The 22,734-nt window shown below is 43.7% G+C and overlaps 1 protein-coding gene across 1 annotated transcript; it reads left to right on the top strand.

The window, feature by feature from the left end:
• Positions 1 to 262: 262 nt before the first annotated feature.
• On the top strand, positions 263 to 16,809 carry swap70b (switching B cell complex subunit SWAP70b; the record flags this gene model as incomplete). Its single annotated transcript, XM_084451197.1, has 12 exons — positions 263 to 381; positions 629 to 769; positions 5,627 to 5,800; positions 6,316 to 6,543; positions 7,329 to 7,475; positions 8,006 to 8,114; positions 8,344 to 8,525; positions 12,252 to 12,359; positions 13,036 to 13,202; positions 14,232 to 14,430; positions 15,623 to 15,719; positions 16,691 to 16,809. Exons 1-12 carry the CDS (start codon positions 286 to 288, stop codon positions 16,807 to 16,809), a joined length of 1,767 nt encoding a protein of 588 aa, XP_084307323.1. The 5' UTR covers positions 263 to 285.
• Between the last annotated feature and the right edge of the window lie 5,925 nt (positions 16,810 to 22,734).

Raw genomic sequence — 22,734 nt, 5'->3', positions numbered from 1 at the left:
ACAGACATCTCTTCAACAATTATAAGTAAGTTTGAGTGGTACCGAAAAGTGAAATGTTGGGCTCAGGTTGAGAGACTGACAAGTGAAAATGTTATGCTGTGCGTTTCGTTTATTTGTCGCTGTACAGGCACTGAGTGGTGCTACAACCTCGTACTTCCATGACATTATTGCTACATTGCTCGGTACAAGTGTCTGACAGCAGGTCATGTGACTCTAGAATTGTATCCTCTGAGAAAAAGTGTCCCATCCAGAACAGTGAGAGGGGAAGCACTGGCATAGCACGCAATGGCACTACGGGACGAACTTCTCAAGTCAATATGGCACGCCTTTACAGCACTGGATGTGGACAAAAGCGGGAAAGTATCCAAATCACAGTTAAAGGTATGGTTTACAGAGTAATATCTTCCTGTAAAATCGGAGTCAATTGTTGCGCTTCTATCAGACCAAACGGTGTTGTTATTCACTGAGGAAATGGTGTTCGCATTTCGCTCCTAACGGAAAGTGTCCATTAACGAGATCCTGGTGAACTAAGTAGAGAATATATTTAATGTGGGCATAACGTATTCAAAAATAACGTTATCTGTCAGATAAATTGAGAAGTAGCCTAAGTGTTTTTATGTCTTTGCAGGTGCTCTCTCATAACTTGTGCACAGTGATGCGGATCCCTCACGATCCAGTGGCCCTTGAAGAGCATTTCAAGGATGACGACGAGGGCCCTGTTTCCAATCAGGGTTACATGCCTTACTTGAATAAGTTCATTCTGGACAAGGTGAGCTAACCATTCAGTGAAGGAGTTTGTTGTTTAGTTTTTCTATTTTTGATGACATTGAAGTGAGCAATGGTGATTGTGTCACTGGTCATTATGATACATTTAAAGACATTCTGATGTAATAAACGGGTACCATGGCATTGACTCCTAGGCATTCCTTAGCTTTTGCCATAGAGGGAGTTTGGAATTCCTGTGTGATGTCATACAGGGTTTGTTCATAAAGGGTTGGTGTGATGTCATTTAGCAAGAATAATGCAATGCGGATGGCATACAGAGTTGCGAACTATTGTGATGTCATGGGTTCTCTCCTGGTGCCTTTGAAGGGTAACTATTAGGGCTGTCAAAAAAAAAATTGAAGTTCGAGAAAAAATCAAATATCTTTTTTTAAAAGAAGTTCGAACCTTAATTTGAGAGTTTGAATATTGTAATATTAATAAATAATATTATTTATCAAAAACGATGCAGCGATTTACATTAATAACAGAACATTTATAGGCTACAATTTATTTACGGCCAATAATCCAGACCCAGCACCTTATCGAAAGATGAAAGTTAACACCTCAGTCAACACTGTTCACAGTACAATACAGTCCAGGGTTATTTTATTAGGCTATTATATTCATGATTTTTTTTTATTTTTTTAAATACATATAAATTTGAATATCGTTCGAACTAAATTAATTTGAATATTCGAACTCAATTTCATGGCAAGGTAACACTTTACAATAAGGGTACATTAATAAGCATTAGTTAATGCATTATTAAGCATTAAGTAACAGTTAACTAATGTCTCTATTAACCATTTACTAATGTTATTTATGTTAACTAAGGTTAACTCACCTAACCCTAACCCTAACCTTAACTAAGGTATTAATGAGCATTAGTAACCTAACCTAACCCTAAATAAGCATTAGTTAACAGTTAAATAATGTTTTTTGTGACCCATGGCACTTTTGACAGCCCTAGTAACTATGGTGAGAGTTTGGGATTTCTCTGTAATAAAAGATGAGATCCCTCCCAGCCAATGCTTCCCAGACAAAGTTAAGTTTGAAGCATTAAGTGAATTCATCAACGGTCGCTTCCCTGTAAGTGTTTTTATTAATGTTGAAAGTTCCAACCTGGAAGGTGATCATCATGGTGAGTTTGTGAGTGTCTGCCAGTAGTGAATGTCTGGCACTATAGGGTTACCCAGGGGAGTTGGTTTGATGTAACTGAGGGATGTAACATGGGTGAGAGAGTGTCAGTCATCACAACAATTCCAGGATTTCAAATGCATGGGGTTACTCTATATCTGCTTCCGTTTGACTTACGCACGAGGAAGTAGGTGACAAGGACACCCTTTACAGCAATGTCCATTACCCAATTCCATTCTTTGCCATAGAGTAGCGATCCGTCAGTTTTGTGACGTAGGAAACAGCACATCCTCTTCTGTCCATTCCACCACCCACAGAGCGGTTACGGCACCTCAGACCTGGGCGTTGGTCAAACTCTCTGCCACACACACTCAGGGAAACTCCACCCTAACCGCCCCCTCTGTGTGTGTGTGTGTGTGTGTGTGTGTGTGTGTGTGTGTGTGTGTGTGTGTGTGTGAGTGAGTGTGTGTGTGTGAGTGAGTGAGTGAGTGTGTGTGTGTGTGTGTGTGTGTGTGAGAGAGAGAGAGAGAGAGAGTGTGAGTGAGTGAGTGAGTGAGTGTGTGTGTCTCAGTCTCAGCCCGTTCTCACTTACTCACTTCATTTGTCAATCAAATACATGAATTCAGCCAGTGTGACGATATTACTACTATTATTACTGGCAGTTTCTTAAATTCAGCTGAAAATAGCATATCAGGTGATGTTTTTTTTTTTTTATGTAAAAGCAACAACTTCAAAAAAGGGACAATGTACAGTTCAAACATAAATGTCACAATTTGATGCACGGTACCAGATTGTAGCTCCTCCTATAAGTCTACTCCTTCCTTGTGATTGGCTGACACAATTCTTGTAATAATTTAGTCAAGTCCACTAGCATGTTGCATGACAAAGAATTATTATATTATTATTATTATTATTATTCTAGTCGCAATGATAGACAGACTGACTGCCCCACAGATGGACAGACAGAAACACCATGAGCCTTTTTTGCATTGAGGCATCTCTGCCTTAATGAAGCATAACATTCCTGCAGGCCGCCTGACCCTGTGCAGTCCTGGAATGCATTGTTAATTAGGACCTCGGATGTCAGAAGAGGGGACAAAAGAGAGAGGGCCTACATGAAAAGGGAGAGCCCCCAAAATAGTTCAAGGCCGTTAACTTGCTTTCATTGAACATTGAAAGGTCGCTGTGGTTGGTTTGACCTATTTCATTACCTCCAGCGACAGCACAGGGCGAGAGGTTGTGTTTTCGGTGTTGTGCGTGTGTCTGTGTGTGCGTTTGTTAGCAGGATTATGCAAAACTACTGGACTGATATCCACTAACCTTGCTGGAAGGGTGTAGGATGGTCCAGCTTAGAACCCATTCAATTTAGGAACCGATCCGAAGCACTGGTCGGTCCACAGGCCTCCCAAACATGATCGGCCATTCACCTTCATTCATTTTTTGAACCAGGATTACGCAAAAACTACCAGACTGAATTTCATGAAACTTGGTGGAGAGGTGTAGTATGGGCCACCTTACAACCTCTTACTCTCTTGCTCTTACTTAATGAATCACGGGTCGGGTCCACGGGCTGGCCAAACACAGCCGGACTGCCCATTCACTTCCATTCATTTTTTGGACTATGATTGTGCAAAAACTACCAAACCGATTTTTATTAAACTCAGCGATGGGGTGTATCACGGGCCACCTTAGAACCCATTACATTTTGGAACAGATCCAAATCACGGGCCGGATCCACGAATGAAAACAAAACTTAGAACAAAGCCAGCTCCCTGTGTGGGGGTGGTAGAGGTACAGGGTTTGGACTGGGGTGTGCGGGGGGAGAGCCCCTCGTCGGCTGTGACCTGAGGGGAGCGCCACAGAGCCAGCCAAATACAGCCACCCATTCATCTCTAGTCATTTTTACCTCCACCCCAGTGAATCACGAGCCCCCTGAACACAGTCCGGACGACTATTCATCTCCATTCATTTTTTGGACTAGGATTACACAAAAACTACCAGACTGCTTTTCATGAAACTCGGGGAAGGGGTGTAAATGGGCCAATTTAGAACCCATTCAATTTTGGCGTGCACAGGGCCACCGAATGCTTTGTTTGATGAGTTATTTGTGTATCACGAATCGATTAAACCACTCTACTCTGTCTTGGCCTAGAAATATTGAATATGTATATAGGCCTGTATGTGTCTGGTTAACCATTTTTGGCACTTGATGAAGGCTCCACATTCACATCTAGTAGTAGCAGCTCTGTTTTCATTTCAATCCCACTTTACAGTGCAGTTTGCCGTTTTCTATTCTTCTTTGACATCAGTGGATATCTCTCTTTCTGCGAGTCTCCTTGAGAGTCCAAGGCCAGTGATAACAGCTTCGGAGACCTGTCCAGCTCCTCACTCCGGTGCATGCTAATGAACATGTGTGTTTGGAGGGGCGAGAGGCGGTGTGGGGTTCTCCTCAGGCCTTTACAAGGCCCCCATTGTTGAGGTGAAGAGAGTGGGAGAGTGGCAGAGGGAGGGAGAAAAGGAGATGGAGAGAGAAAGAGAAAAGATAGAAGGAAAACAAGCCATTGCCACAGTCGGGACAGTCTAGGATGGAGAGAGAATGAGACGAGCATGATGACCTAACCATTTTTCGAGACAGTAGAAAGCTGATCTTTCAATTCAGCAATACTACCATTGTTGCCAGCCCTGATGTCTGCACTTACTGCTTACTGAGTTGTTTTCGTGCTGCATTTCTGTTGACTCATCCACAACCACAGCTCATGAAAGACTGTCTACTGAGCAGAGAGATGCCACCTGTCTCCATAGTACACTTACTTGCCAGTTTTGAAATATTTTTCCAACCCTGTCATGAAGATGCCATCAATTATAGAAATCTAACAGATTAATCATTCATAACCTTAAGAAATTTTGTCTTCATCCGTTAAAGAGTTTGTTAGGCTTTTTTGTCGGTTCAGTGAACATTTTTTCATGAACTGAATACTGTTTCTCTTCTTTCAAATCTGGGCTTGTTATCTAGGCAGCTGTAGGCCTATATTTGTTGTTATCACCATCACATTGTCACATTGATGAGTAGTTACATAATTTCTGTGCTGCTTTCTGTTTTCCCGTCAACTGAATCGGAAATAGCTCCATGCTGTGCTATCAACTTTGAACTACCTAAGTCAAATGCCTCAGTGAGTGGGAGGTCATTTGAGTCATACTATTTGAGTGGTTTTGATGTTAAATGGTATGTTGGGGCCATCTGCTTGTCCAGTGCTACCGTGGGTACGAGATGTGCCCTAATCCACACGATTACACGCTGGACTTGCCAAGAGGCTCCATGGAAACCCGTGTGGGGGGTGCGAAGAAAACAGAACTGACTGTACCTTTCAAGGGTTGTCCTCCCCTCCACTGCTCTGGAACGGGCTTTTCAGAGAGAAAACACACAACACTATCACTCTCTATCACTCCGGCCTGTTCGTTGGAGGGGTTTATGTCATTGTCAGTCAGATATTCACTGAGTGACTGTATAGCACCTACTGTTAAACGTGAACTATGGTTTTCATGGTTTCCAGTGAAAGATGTATAGAGGCTGGTCAATAACTAGACATCTTTGAATTGAGGGGAGCTGAGTGTTTCTGGCAGAGAAGAGGGTTGCTAGTTGCTAGGTTTCCAGGCTTGGTCATAGCATGCGGGGCTTAGGTTCCAGTCTAGCCACACGACCTTACATGACCACTCTCGACCACAGGTCCAGGACAACTTTGACCGGCAGGAATTCAACCGAATGTGCTGGACCCTGTGTGCCCGCAAGAACCTGGACAGGAGCAACCTGCTCATCTCAGATCAGGATGCCTTCAAGACCTGGTGCATCTTCAACTTCCTGTCGGAGGACAAATACCCGCTGGCCATGGTCACCGAGGAGGTGAGACACTTACCGGAACTTGGTTCTCACAAAACATGTCACATGTCACCGCTGTCTCCTCATCTGGCTCATAGCAGCTAACTCAGCCATTTGAGTTGTAAAGGCTGGGTTGATCATTAACATGTTAAATGTTTGTTTTATTTCGTTAGCACTAAGAACTTTCGTTAGCACTAAGACTGTTGTTGACAACCTGATATCCTTTCCTATGAGTGGTATTGCCCAACGGCACTCACAGAAAAAGGAAGTGAGCAGCTTCCTCCTAAATGAACCCTGCAGGATTTATTGTTGTGGCATAACTGACATAAAAGCCGTTGTTGTGTTGGGGTCGTGATGAAAACAAAATGGAGCTTCATACTGAAGCCATTTCCTTGTATGAAATAACAGTTGGTTGATAAATATTAGCAAGAAATGTATGGATGGGTGTTTGTGTGTTTCATGTGTGTATTTATGTGCGTCTCATTCTTCAGTGTTGACCTGTGTATTTCTAAATGTGTGTGTGTGTGTGTGTGTGTCAGATTGAGTACTTCCTGCGGAAGCTGACCGAGGCTATGGGGGGCAGCTGGGTAGAGGAGAGGTTTGAGGACTTCAAGCTGGATCTGAGCGCCAAGCAGCAGTGTCTGAGCGCCTGGGAGCTGATCCGCCTGGTGGGCACGGGCCACTTCAGCAAGGGCATGGACCACCAGACACTCTCCATGGGCGTCACCGAGGTCTACCAGGAGCTCATACTGGATGTGCTCAAACAGGTTGGCATCAGACAGAGGACCGACCACCTTGTGACAGTGTGCCAATGGTTGATCCTGTCAGTTAGTCATAAGCAGTATACCATTAGTTTACACATATACTCTGAATGCCATGTCCAAGAGCTCATGTATTGATGTGCCATGCCTCGTTTCATTGCATTGCATTATTCCTGCCAGAGCCACAACAATACCTGGATCCAAATACTATTTGAAATCCTTATAATTACAGCCCTTGTGACAGACAAGAACAAATCAAATGGTATTTCAACCCAGGCCTGGCTGCATCCGAGAATACCAGCACAGCGCACACTATCAACATAAGCAAATACAATATAGACAACACTATCAACTTGACCAAATGTCACATACAGCACAAACCAGATACCACTGAATTAGGGATGTAACGATAACCGGTATAATGATAAACCGTGATTAAATTTGATTACATTTATCGTGATAATTTAATCATTAAAACCGTGCTTGATTGCCCCGCTTTTGAAAAACTCACTGTAAATACTGTCCAGCATCAAGAAAACTCTCAAAGACTTATTATTTTAATGTTAATGCAAAAAAAGTGCATAGTGCTGCTAATTTTATTTGTCGTTTTCAATATAAAACTTGGTGAAATGATTACAGTGTGTGTATCGGTAGTTTTAGAAAATTTTCAGCACATTTTACAATACCGCGATAATACTGATAACCGTGCTAATTTTGGTCACTATAATAGTGATCTGAATCTCTGCACTGAATGAAACCCTACTGTACGGCTGCCTGGTTCCCCACCACAGGGCTACATGATGAAGAAGGGACACCGGAGGAAAAACTGGACAGAGCGCTGGTTTGTCCTGCGGCCCAACTCTGTCTCCTACTACGTCAGTGAGGACATGACGGAGAAGAAAGGGGACATCGTGCTTGACGGGGACTGCTGTGTTGAGGTAAGTCCAGTAGTTACCCGTTCAAAGAGGATATCGACCACCAGGACCTCGGTCAAATTGTACGCACGCCACAGTGGCAGCTTCTTTCCCACGGCCATCAGCCTCATCAACAAGGCTAGTGTCCCCCTCTGAAGTTTAACTTTTTGAATTAAATTACGGAAAATAATGAACTTTTCACACTATTCTAATTTTCTGAGATGCACCTGTATACACACTCACATACACATCACACTCTGCTCACTGTATATACACTGAATTTTGTACTCGCTCTTTGCACTGTCCTGTCTTTGCGCAGTCCTGTCTCGTCCCTGCACCCTGTCCAATGTTGTTTCCATATTATGCACCACGACCGAAAGCTATTTCCTATTACGTTGAAAAACTACACATGAAAATAAAACAAATTCTGATTCTGATTCTAATACATGGTTTGAGTGTTTTTTTTTACCAGCCTAGAGAGCCAGAGATCTAGAGAGATCTAAATGTGTGAATAATACTCTTTTGTGAAGTTCACATGGTGCTCTTACTTTCAGTCTTTACCAGACAAGGAAGGAAAGAAGTGCCTCTTCTACATTAAATGCTCAGAGAAAAGCTTTGAGATCAGCGCATCCGATAAAAAGAGGAAGCAGGAATGGATTCAGGGTAAGAGGTGGACAGGGTCACTCATTCTTAGGAATAATATGAGAACTGCACTCGTGACTCATATGTGGATATAATTAGACTTAATTCTGTTGCTTCAATTTTCCATGCAGCTGTGACTCAAGCGTTTCTAGCATGCTAGCATATTAGCTTTAGAGATGTTAGCATGTCAGCTTTCAACCCAGTAGTTGACCTTTGACTTATGTCCTGTCCACTAACCCCTTCCTCTTAGCCATCCAGACATGCGTGAGCCTGCTGAAGCTGGGTCGACCGGCACCACACCGCGAGTCCCGGCAGAAGAGGCGGGAGCTGCGTCAGAAGCAGCAGGCAGAGCAGGAGGAGCTGGAGCTCAGGATGAGGGAGCTGCAGACAGCCAATGAGAACAAGCAGCACGAACTGGAGGCCATGAGGAAGGTAAACACACCTTCTGTACATTCTGTAGTTACTACTGCCACTACTAATACTACTACTACCACTTCCACTACTACTACTACTACTACTACTACTACTACTACTAGTAGTACTATTACTACTACCACTTCCACTACTACTACTACTAGGCTACCACTACTACTACTACTACTACTACTACTACTACTACTACTACTACTACTACTACTACTACTACTACTACCACTACTACTACTACTAAGCCTAACTACCACTACTACTACTGCTACTACCACTTCCACTACTACTACTACTACTACTACTACTACTACCACTACTACTACTACTACTACTACTACTACTACTACTACTACTACTACTAAGCCTAACTACAACTACTACTACTGCTACTACCACTTCCACTACTACTACTACCACTACTACTACTACTACTACTACTACTACTACTGCTACTACTAAGCCTAACTACCACTACTACTACTGCTACTACCACTTCCACTACTACTACTACTACTACTACTACTACTACTACTACTACTACTACTACTACTACTACTACTACCACTACTACTACTACTACTACTACTACTAAGCCTAACTACCACTACTAATACTGCTACTACCACTTCCACTACTACTACTACCACTACTACTACTACTACTACTACTACTACTACTGCTACTACTAAGCCTAACTACCACTACTACTACTGCTACTACCACTTCCACTACTACTACTACTACTACTACTACCACTTCCACTACTACTACTACTACTACTACTACTACTACTACCACTACTACTACTACTACTACTACTACTACTACTACTACTAAGCCTAACTACCACTACTACTACTACTACTACCACTTCCACTACTACTACTACTACCACTACTACTAATACTACTACTACCACTTCCACTACTACTACTACTACTAAGCCTAACTACCACTACTCCTACTGCTACTACTACTACTACTACTACTACTACTTCTTCTACTACTACTACTAAGCCTAACTACCACTACTACTACTGCTACTACTACTACTACTACTACTACTACTACTACTACTACTACTACTACTACTACTACTAAGCCTAACTACCACTACTACTACTACTACTGCTACTACTACCACTACTACTACTACTACTACTACTACTACTACTACTACTACTACTACCACTACTACTGCTACTATTGTTTCAGCACTTTGAGATGGTTTCACAATTAAGTGATTTATAAATAAAATGAATTATTATTATTTATTATTACTTCAGTACTACTATCACTACTAGTACTGCTACTGCCACTACTAATACTATTCATACTACTATTACTACTACTACTATTACTAGGCCTACTACTACTACTACTTGTACTATTAGTACTACTACTACTACTACTGTACTACTACTACTACTACTACTACTACTACTACTACTATGGCTACTACCACTACTAATAGTGCTACTACCACTACTAATACTACTGATACTACTACTAGTGTAGTTACGATCTACTGCATTAAAGTCAACACTTAGCTGGGGGCTCAGCTTTTTGTCACCTCCACTTAAGTAGATAGCCTTAATCCTTATTAAGTTCTTTACTCTGCCGTTTCAAGTGGTTCACTCACCACATTTAAATCAAATTACCACCCGCATATTGCCAATAAATGTCTGTCTTAAAGTCAGTTCCTTCTTCTCAACTGCACTTCATACGGTTTGACAATCCCTGCCGTGTCTGGCCTTTAACAGAAATGATTATTCTGCGACTGCAGTTTTGGACAATTTTTCACTCAAGATACAAACATGTGATAATGAGTTGTGACTCTAGTAGATGTATGTACAATTTTTTATTAAAATGAGCCAAAAATACAAGATAATATACTTGGCTCTGACAGACAATACCCACGTGACATAATGCATACAGTGTACCGGAGGAGGATCATCGGACTTAGTAGGCCAACAATCTCCCTTTGTCTGGAGTTTCCATTGTGCCCAATACATAATGAATGAACAGAACAAGTCTCTATCACTGAGGTGCATGTCCCTGTCCCTCATGCTCATCACTCTCACCCCCCGGTACAGACCAGGGCTGTTCACACACTGGCCCTGGACCTTGAGGGTCGACCCCTGAACGCTGGGTTCACATATAAACAATAGACACTCTGTCCTAAGATGGCCGCCTCTCACCAGTCTGCCACAATGATGCTGGAACGAGAAAAGCCCTAATGAAAAGTCACAGCTGTGTGGCAATGGTCTAATTAGAATTCATGCAAATTTGTCACAACCTTGTTCAATTTACAGTCTTTTTTATGTTTTGATTCCACCTGCTTATTGAGAGCTGGTTGGAGGAGAGAATATTTTAAACTGATGCATTGTCTGAGGGTTCTGATTATTAAACCCTGGTATGTAAACAAGGCATTTGAATGTTTCCTGTAAGACAACTTCCACGTGTCTTTGTGAGACCATCAAACAGGCAAATGTTCTCATGCCTTAAAATAGGTTATGTTAAATTTATCTGGATTATCTCGGTTCTAAAATCTTGAGTCTGCATTTCCTGTGTTGCTTTGTCAGCATTCTAGACGTTAATGGAGACCAACCACAGTGACCACAGTGTTGTGCTTTCAATTCCTCTTACAGTTTGTTTCTGCAAAGAAATAGTTATATAAATAGCTACATTTTTAGTACGCTTTGTTGAAGAGCAAACGGGGAATGTTTAACAGAATGTTATCTCGTAAGTGTTCCTCACCAAAGAACCCAACAAAAAACATGCAGAAGAACAGATGCTCTTCAGTCCGGTCCCTGAGAAGTTTAGTTTAGTTTATTGAGTTTAAAAAGGACAGACCAAGATTTGGACTAAGCACTTGGACTGTAACGAGGCTGCCCACTGCTCCTGGCTGCCCCTGGAGGACGACAGCTTGGATGGGAGAAATGCAGGGAACAATTGAGGCCTATAGACGAATAACCATATATGTGCGTTTTAATTTTTTGGGGAGCGCTTGATAAGTAACAGACCATCCTAACAATATTTTGTGTGAATGATATACATCACTTGCAAGTACACTACGTCTTCTATTTAGTGTTATGCATTTAACCCTCTTTTAATGCAAACGTCAGAAGACACTGAGATTACAAAACAGTAACACAACTGTAAATGCAAATGGTACAAATGGTTATTCATCTGCAGGCTTCACTTTCCATGGGCGACCGCAGACGCACGTGGCAAAATAAAAAGACCCTCTAGGTCCTGAATTATAATTTCCCTTTCACAGCATGAGTCTCTTAAAGTCTTTAAATCTACTCCTTCCCGGTCACAGCTGTGTAGCCTCGTGTCACCAGTCTCTCCTCGGGGAGAAGAGCCTGGTATCTATTTGCTTCACTGCCTTAAGCCCGCCCCCTCATCCGGCTCGAGCCTGTAGAGCCCGCCTCCAACATCCGCTTGCTTTATTTTTCCTTAACCGGTAGTTCTCCTCGCATCTTCTTTTACAATTTTCGTCGGTGTTACGCCTGGTGATGCCATCGCGAATGTTATCTACTCGAAACTTCACCATGTGCAGCCAACAGAAAAAACATGACAACAACTGTTCGTCTTCCGGTCCAGACCGGATGATTATGCGATGCGTCATCGCGCTTCCGCTCTAGACCGGCGAAACAACACCGAACGAGGAAGGCCCCAGACTACAGCTGTGTAACTGATCCCCTGTTTGTGATTGGTCAGCAACTGGAGGAGGCGGCGGCGAGCGCGGCGGATGAGGAGCGCAGGCGCCTGCAGACGCAGACGGAACTACAGGACCGCTACCGGATGGACCTGGAGAGAGAGAAGATGGTACAGACCTCTCCTTTCAGCCCCGGCACGTTCTTTGTGTTTGCTTCGGAGTGGCAGCGAGGCGTGGTTTTGTACTCGGTACTTTTTGACTGCCCCCGTTGGTTCCTTAGCGCAAGGCAAGCTCAATCAAATACTGAAAAAGATGGAAAGTCAAATACTCACTCTAAAATGTGACGCACCACAGTGCTTGCAGAGGTGAGTACAGAACAGTACCTAACAAAGTGATCTCTATAAACAGACTGTTTATAGTTTGGTCATGTTTTTATGTCCCTCTTCTCTTCATAGCAAACCGCCATCTTGAAATGTGTCCTACTACATGTCTAGTCAGTGTCAGCCTATTTAATTCCCTGCGATGAAAAATTGTATTCTAGGAAGAACCCACTCTAGTAACTTCCTCTTACTGTATTTGTAATTCAACGGCTACATATAACATGTAAATACACACACACAAACACACACGTTTACCCTCACACTCATTGTTTTCCATGATTTTGTGTGTCGTGTCAAACGATAGCTATTGAACAGCGGCAGGCTATTTAACATGGTGTGTTTTGTTAGGTTCTAGCTGAGCTCCAGGCTCACTCATGTCGGAGTGCCACGCAGTGTTGAGTTCCCGTCAGCGTCGGTAGTCGGGTCAAACCGAGCACTGAGGCCCTCTGCGTTTTTGTTTCCACAGGTCCGTCAGCAGATGGAGGAGCAGGTGGCCCAGAAGTCCAGCGAGCTGGAGCAGTACCTGCAGCGGGTCAAGGAGTTGGAGGACATGTACCACCGCCTGGAGGAGGCGCTAGAGGACGAGAGGAGCGCCCGGCAGGATGAGGAGACAGTCCGCAGGCTGCAGGCACGGTGAGTGCGCGCACACACACACACAGATCCACACAGACGCACACACACACACACACACACACACACACACACAGACACACACACACACACAGAGATGCACACAGATGCACACAGACGCACACACACACACACACACACACACGCACACACAGACACACACACACACACACACACACACACAGAGATGCACACAGACACACACACACACACACACACACACACACACACACACACACAGATGCACACAGACGCACACACATGTGTTGGCAAGTCAGAGGACGAGTCCAGTGTGGGCAGAACTGGATGGAAGCTCTGCTGACGAGCGACGCTGTGAAACCTGTCACACTGCTGATTGCTAGCTGTTTGGTGGCAGAGCTGGAAGCGCAGTGTTTAGGAGTGGTGGTCACGTGTCTTTCTAAGGGGAAACCCAGTGTGGGCGAGTGACGCAGTGACACCTCTTACACACACACACGCACACACACACACACATACACTCACACAGTCTCATACAGAGATAAGGGCACACATACAGAGATAAAGCATACATGTTCAACCATTCTTGTAGTCTAGCACGTTTTCTTCCTTCCTCTGCTGACAAGACCTACACCGGACTGTGAATGTGGACTGGCGTGTGTGCGTGTGTGTGTGTGTGTGTGTGTGTGTGTGTGTGTGTGTGTAGACTTTGGTAAGCAGGTAGGCGTACAAGCTTAGCGCTTGCGGGAGTACTACAATTTACTATGCTTACTTTACTCATGATGTAGCATAAGTCACTGTGTCTGCGTGTGTGTGTTTGTTTGTGTTTACGCGTTTACAGCCAGTGTGTGTGTGTGTGTGTTTATGTGTTCGTGTATTTACAGCATTTGTGTTTATGTATTTACAGCTAGTGTGTGTGTGTGTGTGTGTGTGTGTGTGTTTATGTATTTACAGCATTTGTGTTTATGTATTTACAGCCAGTGTATGTTTGTGTGTGTGTGTGTGTGTGTGTGTGTGTGTGTGTGTGTGTGTGTGTGTATATGTATGTTTGGACAGGTTACTAGAGGAGGAGGCGACCAAGCGAGCCGAACTGGAGCAGATCCACCTCCACCAGCAGAGGGCGATCTCAGAGACGGAGGCTGAGAAGCAGGAGCTGGAGAGGGAGAGGCGGACCCAGGAGGAGGCCCTGCAGGTCGCGATGCTGCAGCTGGAGCATCTGGAGAGCGAACGGCAGCGGGCCCTTCAGCAGTACCAGGTCCGATGGGGCACTTTAACGTAGGGGAAGTTGAGTCTGTTGAGTGGAAGATACTATGCGTTTTGAATACCGGGTCTTGGATATGAAGTGAGACTGGGACAAGGATACTAGTTAGTGTGGTTGGTCGACTTTATTTGTTTGTTTGTTTGGTTGGTTGGTTAGGATCTAGAGCAACCCCAAAGGTTTGCCACGCTACTCCTCCCACAGTTCTAAGGGCACACACACGAGTCATATGTCAAATCGACCGGCTTCATTGGGAATCGTGTGCTTCCTCATTGCTAAGCAATATCTTTGATAGTTTAATTTATATTAATTTATTTAGTGAATTAAAATTCCCCATTGACTTGAATGGGAATAGGGAAAATCTCCAGTTCAAATATTTTTTATCTCGGAAAAATAATTACACTTATGGGCCTCATGGTGGCGCTATAACAGCCCACTTTACCTTTTGGTCTGTAACTCTTGAACCATAGGTTGTAAAATCAAAATTTCTTCTAATTTTCTTTTTCACAGGATTCCTTGGATAAGGACACATCTCTCCATATTGGCCACGCCCATTTGCGTCTTCTACATTTTCTGCCATTTTTGCTTATTTGAATAACGCTGCGCCAAAACCAATTTCACTTTGAACCAAAGGGGTGCCATAAATGCGAAAAATGTAGGCTAATCGCATGGTGCTTGCCCTCTGACACTTTCTATAACATGCATAGTGCTGGTACCGACACGCTGAGCGTCACTTAACACACCTGCTGTTTGGATATTTCTCATCTAGGCCTACTGTTTATTTACAGTTGCCTAATAGGTGACCAACCCTAATAGTTTAGTTTCTTCTTCTTCTTTGGAAGAACTATTCCTTTTCTGGGAGAAGAATAGGCTCTGTGCACCAGCTCCACTACTTCTTGACCTACAGACCCAGCGCACACCTGATTAATCACTTAATCCAATCATATAGGACAGGAAATAAAGAGCCAAGTGACTTTCAGGAAGTAGTGGAGCTGGTGCACAGAGCCTATCAATTGTTTGGGGATGTAACCACACTTGCAATTTCCCCAAATAGCACATTTCTAGTTATATTTTATTCTGTCCAAAAGAGGGAACAGAAATTGGAAACAGTGAACTAAGCTGATCCATTCGACTGACTGCTCTGAGTTTATTTGTCCCCGTTTCTGTCTGTGTGTTTCGTGGGACACAGGAAGTGATGACGAAACTGGAGGATGCAGCCAACAAGACCAGGACCTGGAAGCACAAGGTGGCTCAACACGAGGGCTTGGTTCGTCTCATCCAGCCGGGTAAGAACTCCCCACAGACCTTCACCTCGTCCGCACTGACCTTCAACTGGACAGGTGCAATTCCCCCTAGGCTACTAGCTCCCATCATCTATCACGTAAAGTGTGTGTAAATGAACGAGAGGAGACAAGGACTCTACTACAGACTATTGAGATGCACCCTCTCTCTTGTTTTCTGCTGTCACAGCCCGGCTCTATGGCTGTGACAAATATGGGAGACCAGATGAGTTTGCAAGCAGGAACTAAGATTTATTTACAAAAAGGGTGATAATAAATAATGAAATAATGCATGTAAGTAATCAGTAGTGTAAGCATGCATGAATGTGTGAATAACCATAACCAAAAATAACAGCTGTTATTATACCACAAAGGGAGGAAGACCTGTGGTGCAAAATGGGAAGACGAATAGGCCAGGAACCACACCAGGGCTGCGGTCCAAGTTGCATACTTCCATACATATACTGTAGTATGCTAAAAATGGATGTAGTATGTCCCAATACATAGTATGCCACATGCAGTATGGCAAAAATACCAGGATATCCAACTACATCCGGTCGTATTTTGCAGTATGCAAGTCAGCACACTTTTCTGGCTATTCTGACCCACAATCCTGTGCTCAGAGGACATTATGTCACATGTGTGAGTCGTACCGGAGGCTTTTTGATGAATCCCAGCTGTAGACGAATGTCACTTCATGGACAACGATGGATGTGGTCAAATTTCAAGGCGCAATGTTATGACAAGGTAGTATGTCCCATTACTGCATGCAAAGTACATATTTTCTAGGGGCAGCTGTAGTACGTCCTGGTGGTAAAAAGTAGAAGTATGCGATTCGGAACACAGCCCAGGTGTGGCACATAAAGCCGATGATGACCCAAAATTTGCAACAAATAGAGCACAAGGACACAGGGCCACCTAGTGGAGTGGAGGGGTCATCACACTACATGATTTTGATAATATCTGTTTTCTCTCAGGTTCAAAGGGGCCTCAGAGGATCACCAACTGGGGCCCTGCGGCCTTCAGCGAAGCGGAGCTGAGCCTGAGAGAGAAGGAGTGGCAGGAGAGGAAGAACAGGTCGACCCAGGCGCAGTAGAACCCTCCACTCACAACAGTGCACTCAGATGGTCAAACAAACGTTGTTAGAACGTTCATTTAACGTTGGCGCAACATTGCATTCCAAATGCATTCATTGGATACATCGCAAATGACATACCTTAGTCCCTGTGTAGTGCACTACTTTTGGCCAGAGTCCTACATCATTTCACTGAAGAGAAGGCAGCAGGGAAACGCGTTCAGAGGAAATGCTACGCAGATCTTTTTATTATACCTGGATTACCTGACAAGAATATGACGGTGGAGCTACACAATTCCTCCTTCTTTCCAATTTGTTGCTAGAAAACCTTTCAACAGTTCCCTTGCTATTCCACTTCTCACATTCCAGTTTTGTTTGTGTTTTGTGTGCATTTTGTGTTGTTTTTTTTCAAGGGGATATCACTTTCAAGGGAATTTATTTTGTAAATAATTTGGCCAGTAACTTTTTTTTTTTTTTGCCAAAGTGATATAACATCAGTACCATAACAATAGCCCTTAAGCAGTCTTGAGCCTGTAGGAAGACTATAATCTTCAGTCACTTCATATAACTATGATTATATGAAAACGAATCAAATGTCATGAAACGTGAAATAATGAAGTGAAGTTCAGTAATAGATGCCTAACTCACTAACCAGATATTCTACTTCCGTCACTGAAAACCACTACATACTTGCATACCCATAAAAACCCATACATACCCATAAAAACCTATACATACCCATAAAAACCCTTACATAACCCCACAGAAACCCTTAGCAAGACATTGTATGAGAAATGTTGTCATTGAAATATTAGAACATTTTGTATTTTGAGGGTTTTTTTGTATGTAAAATGTAAATAGATGAAGACTGAACAATGAATAAAACATAAAACAGTATTTTATTATGGTTGTTTCAAAGAGGTCCTTTAGGGGGCGCTGTAGTACCAGTGAAGCCAGGCAACATATACAATAACCACAGACTGATACTGTTACAAGATATGGATGCAGCCTGACTAACCTACAGTAAAATCAGCACACCTCAAGATGACTCAGCAGAACTGTTGGCCTTTGGTGTTACTAAAAAGAGGGAAAGCTTATTTAGGGTACAAGGTGTTTGGGGACCATATTTCCATGAGCTCACTGTTAAAACGTTTTGGAAAACGAATTTTCCAAAATAAAATAGGTCCTCATTTTCTACAAGTAACAACATTGAGATGCAAGAACAAGATTATTGGCATCACATTCCCATATCGGTCTTCTATCTTCTATGTCTCTCCATGCCACGCTTTTTGTAAGTCGACTGGACCCATGCTTGGCCTCCAGACTGCTGGGCTTTAAGAACAGAATGAAAGTGGAGGGAAGAGAGGAAAGGTCTAAATAGGTTGAAATTCAGCGGTGTGTCTCTCGGTCCCCAAATCCAACAGCCACGTGTTTCAGAGGTGATTCACCTGGCAGTACAGTTTGTGTGGGGTCAGGGCAGAATGGCATACAGTAACATTCCTCTTCACACAGATGCTTCAGGACAGAGAGACGGGGAATTAAATATACAGTACACAAAGAAAGCTTGAATATTTGTTCCACCTTAAATATGAAGAACCAATTTCAGTCGTTTTTGTTCTGAAAAGAGCAATCATCTGGGATAAGCTGTAATACGTCTTAAAATCTTTTAACTATTTGAGTGTCATCAGTAAATTGACCCCCAACAGATCCCCCCTTTATCCCCCAATTCACTGCATATTGTGCAATCATTGTTAATTTACATGAGTGAAAAGAATGCGGAGCAGTGGACGAAAACATTATAAAACTGAATTCCACACAATCTCAACAATGTGTGCTCCAGATGCGCGCCACATCACACATACCACAGCTGTACTAACACCGCTTTATGCAACAAGACAGCTTGTCATTAACGCCAAGTACCCGGCGCCGGATGCATCCGTCAAGTCCCCCCCCCCCCCCCCCCCATAACCCCCAGCAGCGTCTGCATCCCATCATCCTCTCCTTAAACATCCTCAGATTCAACAGCCGCTGTGGCCCAAACGCCACATTCCATGGAGGTGATGCGAAACAGAAATGCATTCAATTCCCCATGTCCGATCTGGAATCCATCGAGGGGGGTGAGGGAGGGAGAGAGTGGAGTGGAGTGGAGTGGAGTGGGAGAGGGGGGGGGGGCAAACCTGGTGACCAAGTGTATCAGCTGCGTTGAGATACGTAGCAGTCGAGGGGACTGAGGGTATCCAAAATGTGTATCGGGTTCGAAGGTCCGCGGAATTCCAAGTATTTCTTTTTCCTTGAATGTCTGTGGGGCTCCTTCCTCGGACACTCAAATAAAAGTGCACTTAGCCAAGTGTGGCGTTCCACAATTAATGGCCCCCCAAGGTATTATGGGTAATATAAAAGTTGACTGACCCCTCAGCATCTGTGAAGCAAGTAGACCAAAATAGCCCATCACTGGATCTATACAATAGAGGTCTCTGTGGCCTATTTAAAAGGTCTAGATGGAATTCAGGCATGTTTCAATAATACAACCAGATGTCCTCTTATACAAAACCCTGAACATAGGTAGACAATGTGAAATTATGGTCTGTATGCTATATTTTGTATTATTACTGCCGTTTCTGCTGTCACACTGGTTTCAATGTCACCGGTTGTCTGAGTATGATCTTTAGCCTTCCAAACCTTTTGCCTGACCACTTGCCCAGTTTCAGGTTTGTTATGACCACCTGTGTCCATGTTTGACAGTTTCTCATATGTCTTGAGTTATGTTAATGAAGGAATACAACAACAAGGTTATATGGCTTGAGAGGGGGCAAGGATACTGAATTTGGGACAAAGGGTCTGGCTCCAATCAGGATTTTAAACTTAGGTCTGTTCTATGCTCACAGGAAGGCATAGTTGGAGGCCGTGACAAGGAAATCAAACCCATCTTATTTCAATTGTTCAGTCCAGTTAAAAATATCCACTCACAATGAAAAGAGCCAAGCTAAAGGTGAGCGGTGTTCCAGACCGATACCCTCCAGGAGAGGATTTATATTTTTGCACCAGAGCGGGAGGTTGGAGGTTATGACACATATCGGCAATGATATGGCAAGCACGTAGAACACACCTGTGAACAATTGCAACCCCCACTCACTTACACACTCAGATATGCAGACACAACCCATTGTGCCAGTAAGTCTGACATGGGCTGTTGAGGGTGTGACGTCTGGGGCTGGAGGGGGTCTCTATGTTCTTTCTGTATCTGTTTGGAATGGTGTACGTGACAAGACACAAGAACCACAAACGACAGAATCTGTCCTCCTCTTCCTTCTCATCCTCCCTCACGAAGACTAAGGAATGTGAGACAATGAACAAAATGTGAAACACAAGTGCTTTCTTCAGAAAATAACCTGTTCTGACCTCCCCGCCCCCCCCTCCCCTGGCCTCCACGGACGGTATTCCAAATTCAGCGAGCACATCAGTACTTTCCCCTTGAAATCTTCTCATTTGAGTTTGATCCACTAACACTGGCCAAGATTTCAGTTGGCCAAAGCCCAGAACATTGTTTACCAGCATCCTTTGTAGTGGCCAAAGAGGCCCCGACTTTATGGACTCTTTCTAAAAATACCTCAGCGCAGCGTGCTTAACGGAGAGGAAGACGACGTGAGCGGTTCAGGAGAAGGCCCTCTGTTACTGGGTGAGAGGCACTTTATATGGTGAGGTCCTAAACTAGAATCATCCCTGTGTGCTACCGTTATCATCATCCGTTTCTTAATGCCCGCCCCGCCCCCCCCCCCTCCTCCAGGGATGAGCATGAGGATGTCATCCAGGCACAACTGCAGCTGCAATTTATGACCCAAGAACAACATTGACTGCTTTGTTCTCATGTCCAAAAGACAGAGACAGAGGGGGGTCATGTCTCCTCCATGGATACGTGTCGGGTACCTGACTGAAGGATTCATCTAGCACTGCTCTCTCTTTCAATTGAATTGCCCCTGCAGGAAGACGTCGTGTTGAGGTTTTTGGTTTCGGTGATTACTTGCACATGTTGACAACCTGCCAGCTGTCTCATTATACTGGTAAGAAATGAAGGTGAGGCCTCACTTGTCCACAGGCAACATTGGCAACAACAACATCATCTTGATGAAATCCATCCTCATTACCTAATACTCCTTTAGTTGCTTGTTCTTAAGTGATCAAGCATGTTCTGTTTCTGTATTTCAGTACACTTTAGACAACTGAAATGAAGCACTGTGACAGTCATTTGTTAGCGTAGACAGGACTTAAAGGCAAAGCTTTATACCCCGATGTTGTCCAGAGAGCCAGGGTCACATGGCCAGGGTCTAAATCACTCAGACCAAGGCGAGTGAGGGCGGCTCACCAGAAGAGGTGGCCAGGTTTTTATAACCAAGAATGGGGCACGTGCGATGTGGCGCCTTGGTAAGTTAAGACTGAATGAGAGGTGGTGAGTCATTTTCAATTACGCTTTTTGCTGTAAAGTGTGTTTAAATATATCATTTTTTGATTCAACCGATTCACACATAATCCATCATATTGGAAACGGCTTTGGATTAAAGCACCAAATATCTGGGGAGTGTGATACACATTTGTGCCGCTTATTGCCTTAGTAACCAACAGTAATGAGGCTCATAAACAATAATAAAGTAACACATATTTCATACAATTTGTCATATGGAATGACAAGAGCAAATCCTTCCTCCAAACATTATACAACAGTTGGAAGGGAATTTTTCAACATTTCAACTGATCTGATTGGAATCCCGAGATCTGTGGTCAAACATGCACACTGGGCTGATATTTGCAGACCTCTGACCAGGCATTTGTCAAGATTTAGGCCCAGTATGTAGACAGAGAGTTGCTCTAAGTCTAGTTGTCTAGAGTCTAGTTGTATGGACTCAAATCACACTTGTGTCACATATTTAGTGACTTCAGACTTGACTTAACAAAAAGCTAAAACACTTGGACTTGAGCATCTGTGACTCAAGGCTCTGATTTGGTCATGTTGACTCAATAGGCTATTTGTTCAGAGAGTGTAGGCTACTATACAGAACACTAGGGCTGTCAAAGTGAACCTGACTTGAGGACTGAGCACTTTGCTTTCCTCTTGCAGATGTTTTTCAGAGTCGGTCATGACCATAGATGTATTAATAGAACGGTCATGACTCAGGAAAAGTGGCCTCAATGGAAGATTCTGCAAAGCTAGACCTGTCCTTCCATCTTTCCATGCATTCCATGCCTGCCAGGACGCCACTGGGAGACCATTTGGTCTCCCCACGTACAGTATCCATTCAACAGAAGATTGATGGTATATTCCCTCTAGACGTTCCCCCCTCTTAACCGGCACTATAAGTCTTCTAGATTAACTAGTCCCCAATGGCGACTGTTGTTTACATTTCTGACCCATTGATGTGCAGTGTTTACGACATGCTCTCATATTCTCATGGCAACGTCACGGGACTCAGAATGTACGTCCCTCGCAATGTAAATCTTGAACTCGCAAGTAGCCTACTGTATGAGTCAATCTTTATGAGCCAGTCTGTATGAGCCAGTCTGTATTAGCGAGTCTGTATGAGCCAGTCTGTATGAGCCAGTCTGTATGAGTCAGTCTGTATGAGCGAGTCTGTATGAGCCAGTCTGTATGAGCCAGTCTGTATGAGTCAGTCTGTTTGAGCCAGTCTGTATGAGTCAGTCTGTTTGAGCCAGTCTGTATGAGCCAGTCTGTATGAGCGAGTCTGTATGAGTCAGTCTGTATGAGCCAGTCTGTATGAGCCAGTCTGTTTGAGCCAGTCTGTATGAGTCAGTCTGTATGAGCCAGTCTGTATGAGTCAGTCTGTATGAGCCAGTCTTTATGAGCCAGTCTTTCTGGGCCAGTCTGTATGAGCCAGTCTGTTTGAGCCAGTCTTTATGAGCCAGTCTTTCTGGGCCAGTCTGTATGAGCCAGTCTGT

This window comes from Borostomias antarcticus (genome assembly GCF_949987555.1).
Source record: "Borostomias antarcticus genome assembly, chromosome: 16".
Lineage (NCBI taxonomy): Eukaryota > Metazoa > Chordata > Actinopteri > Stomiiformes > Stomiidae > Borostomias > Borostomias antarcticus.
Note: the sequence above shows the minus strand (reverse complement) of the source record. Positions and strands in the feature narration are given on the sequence as shown.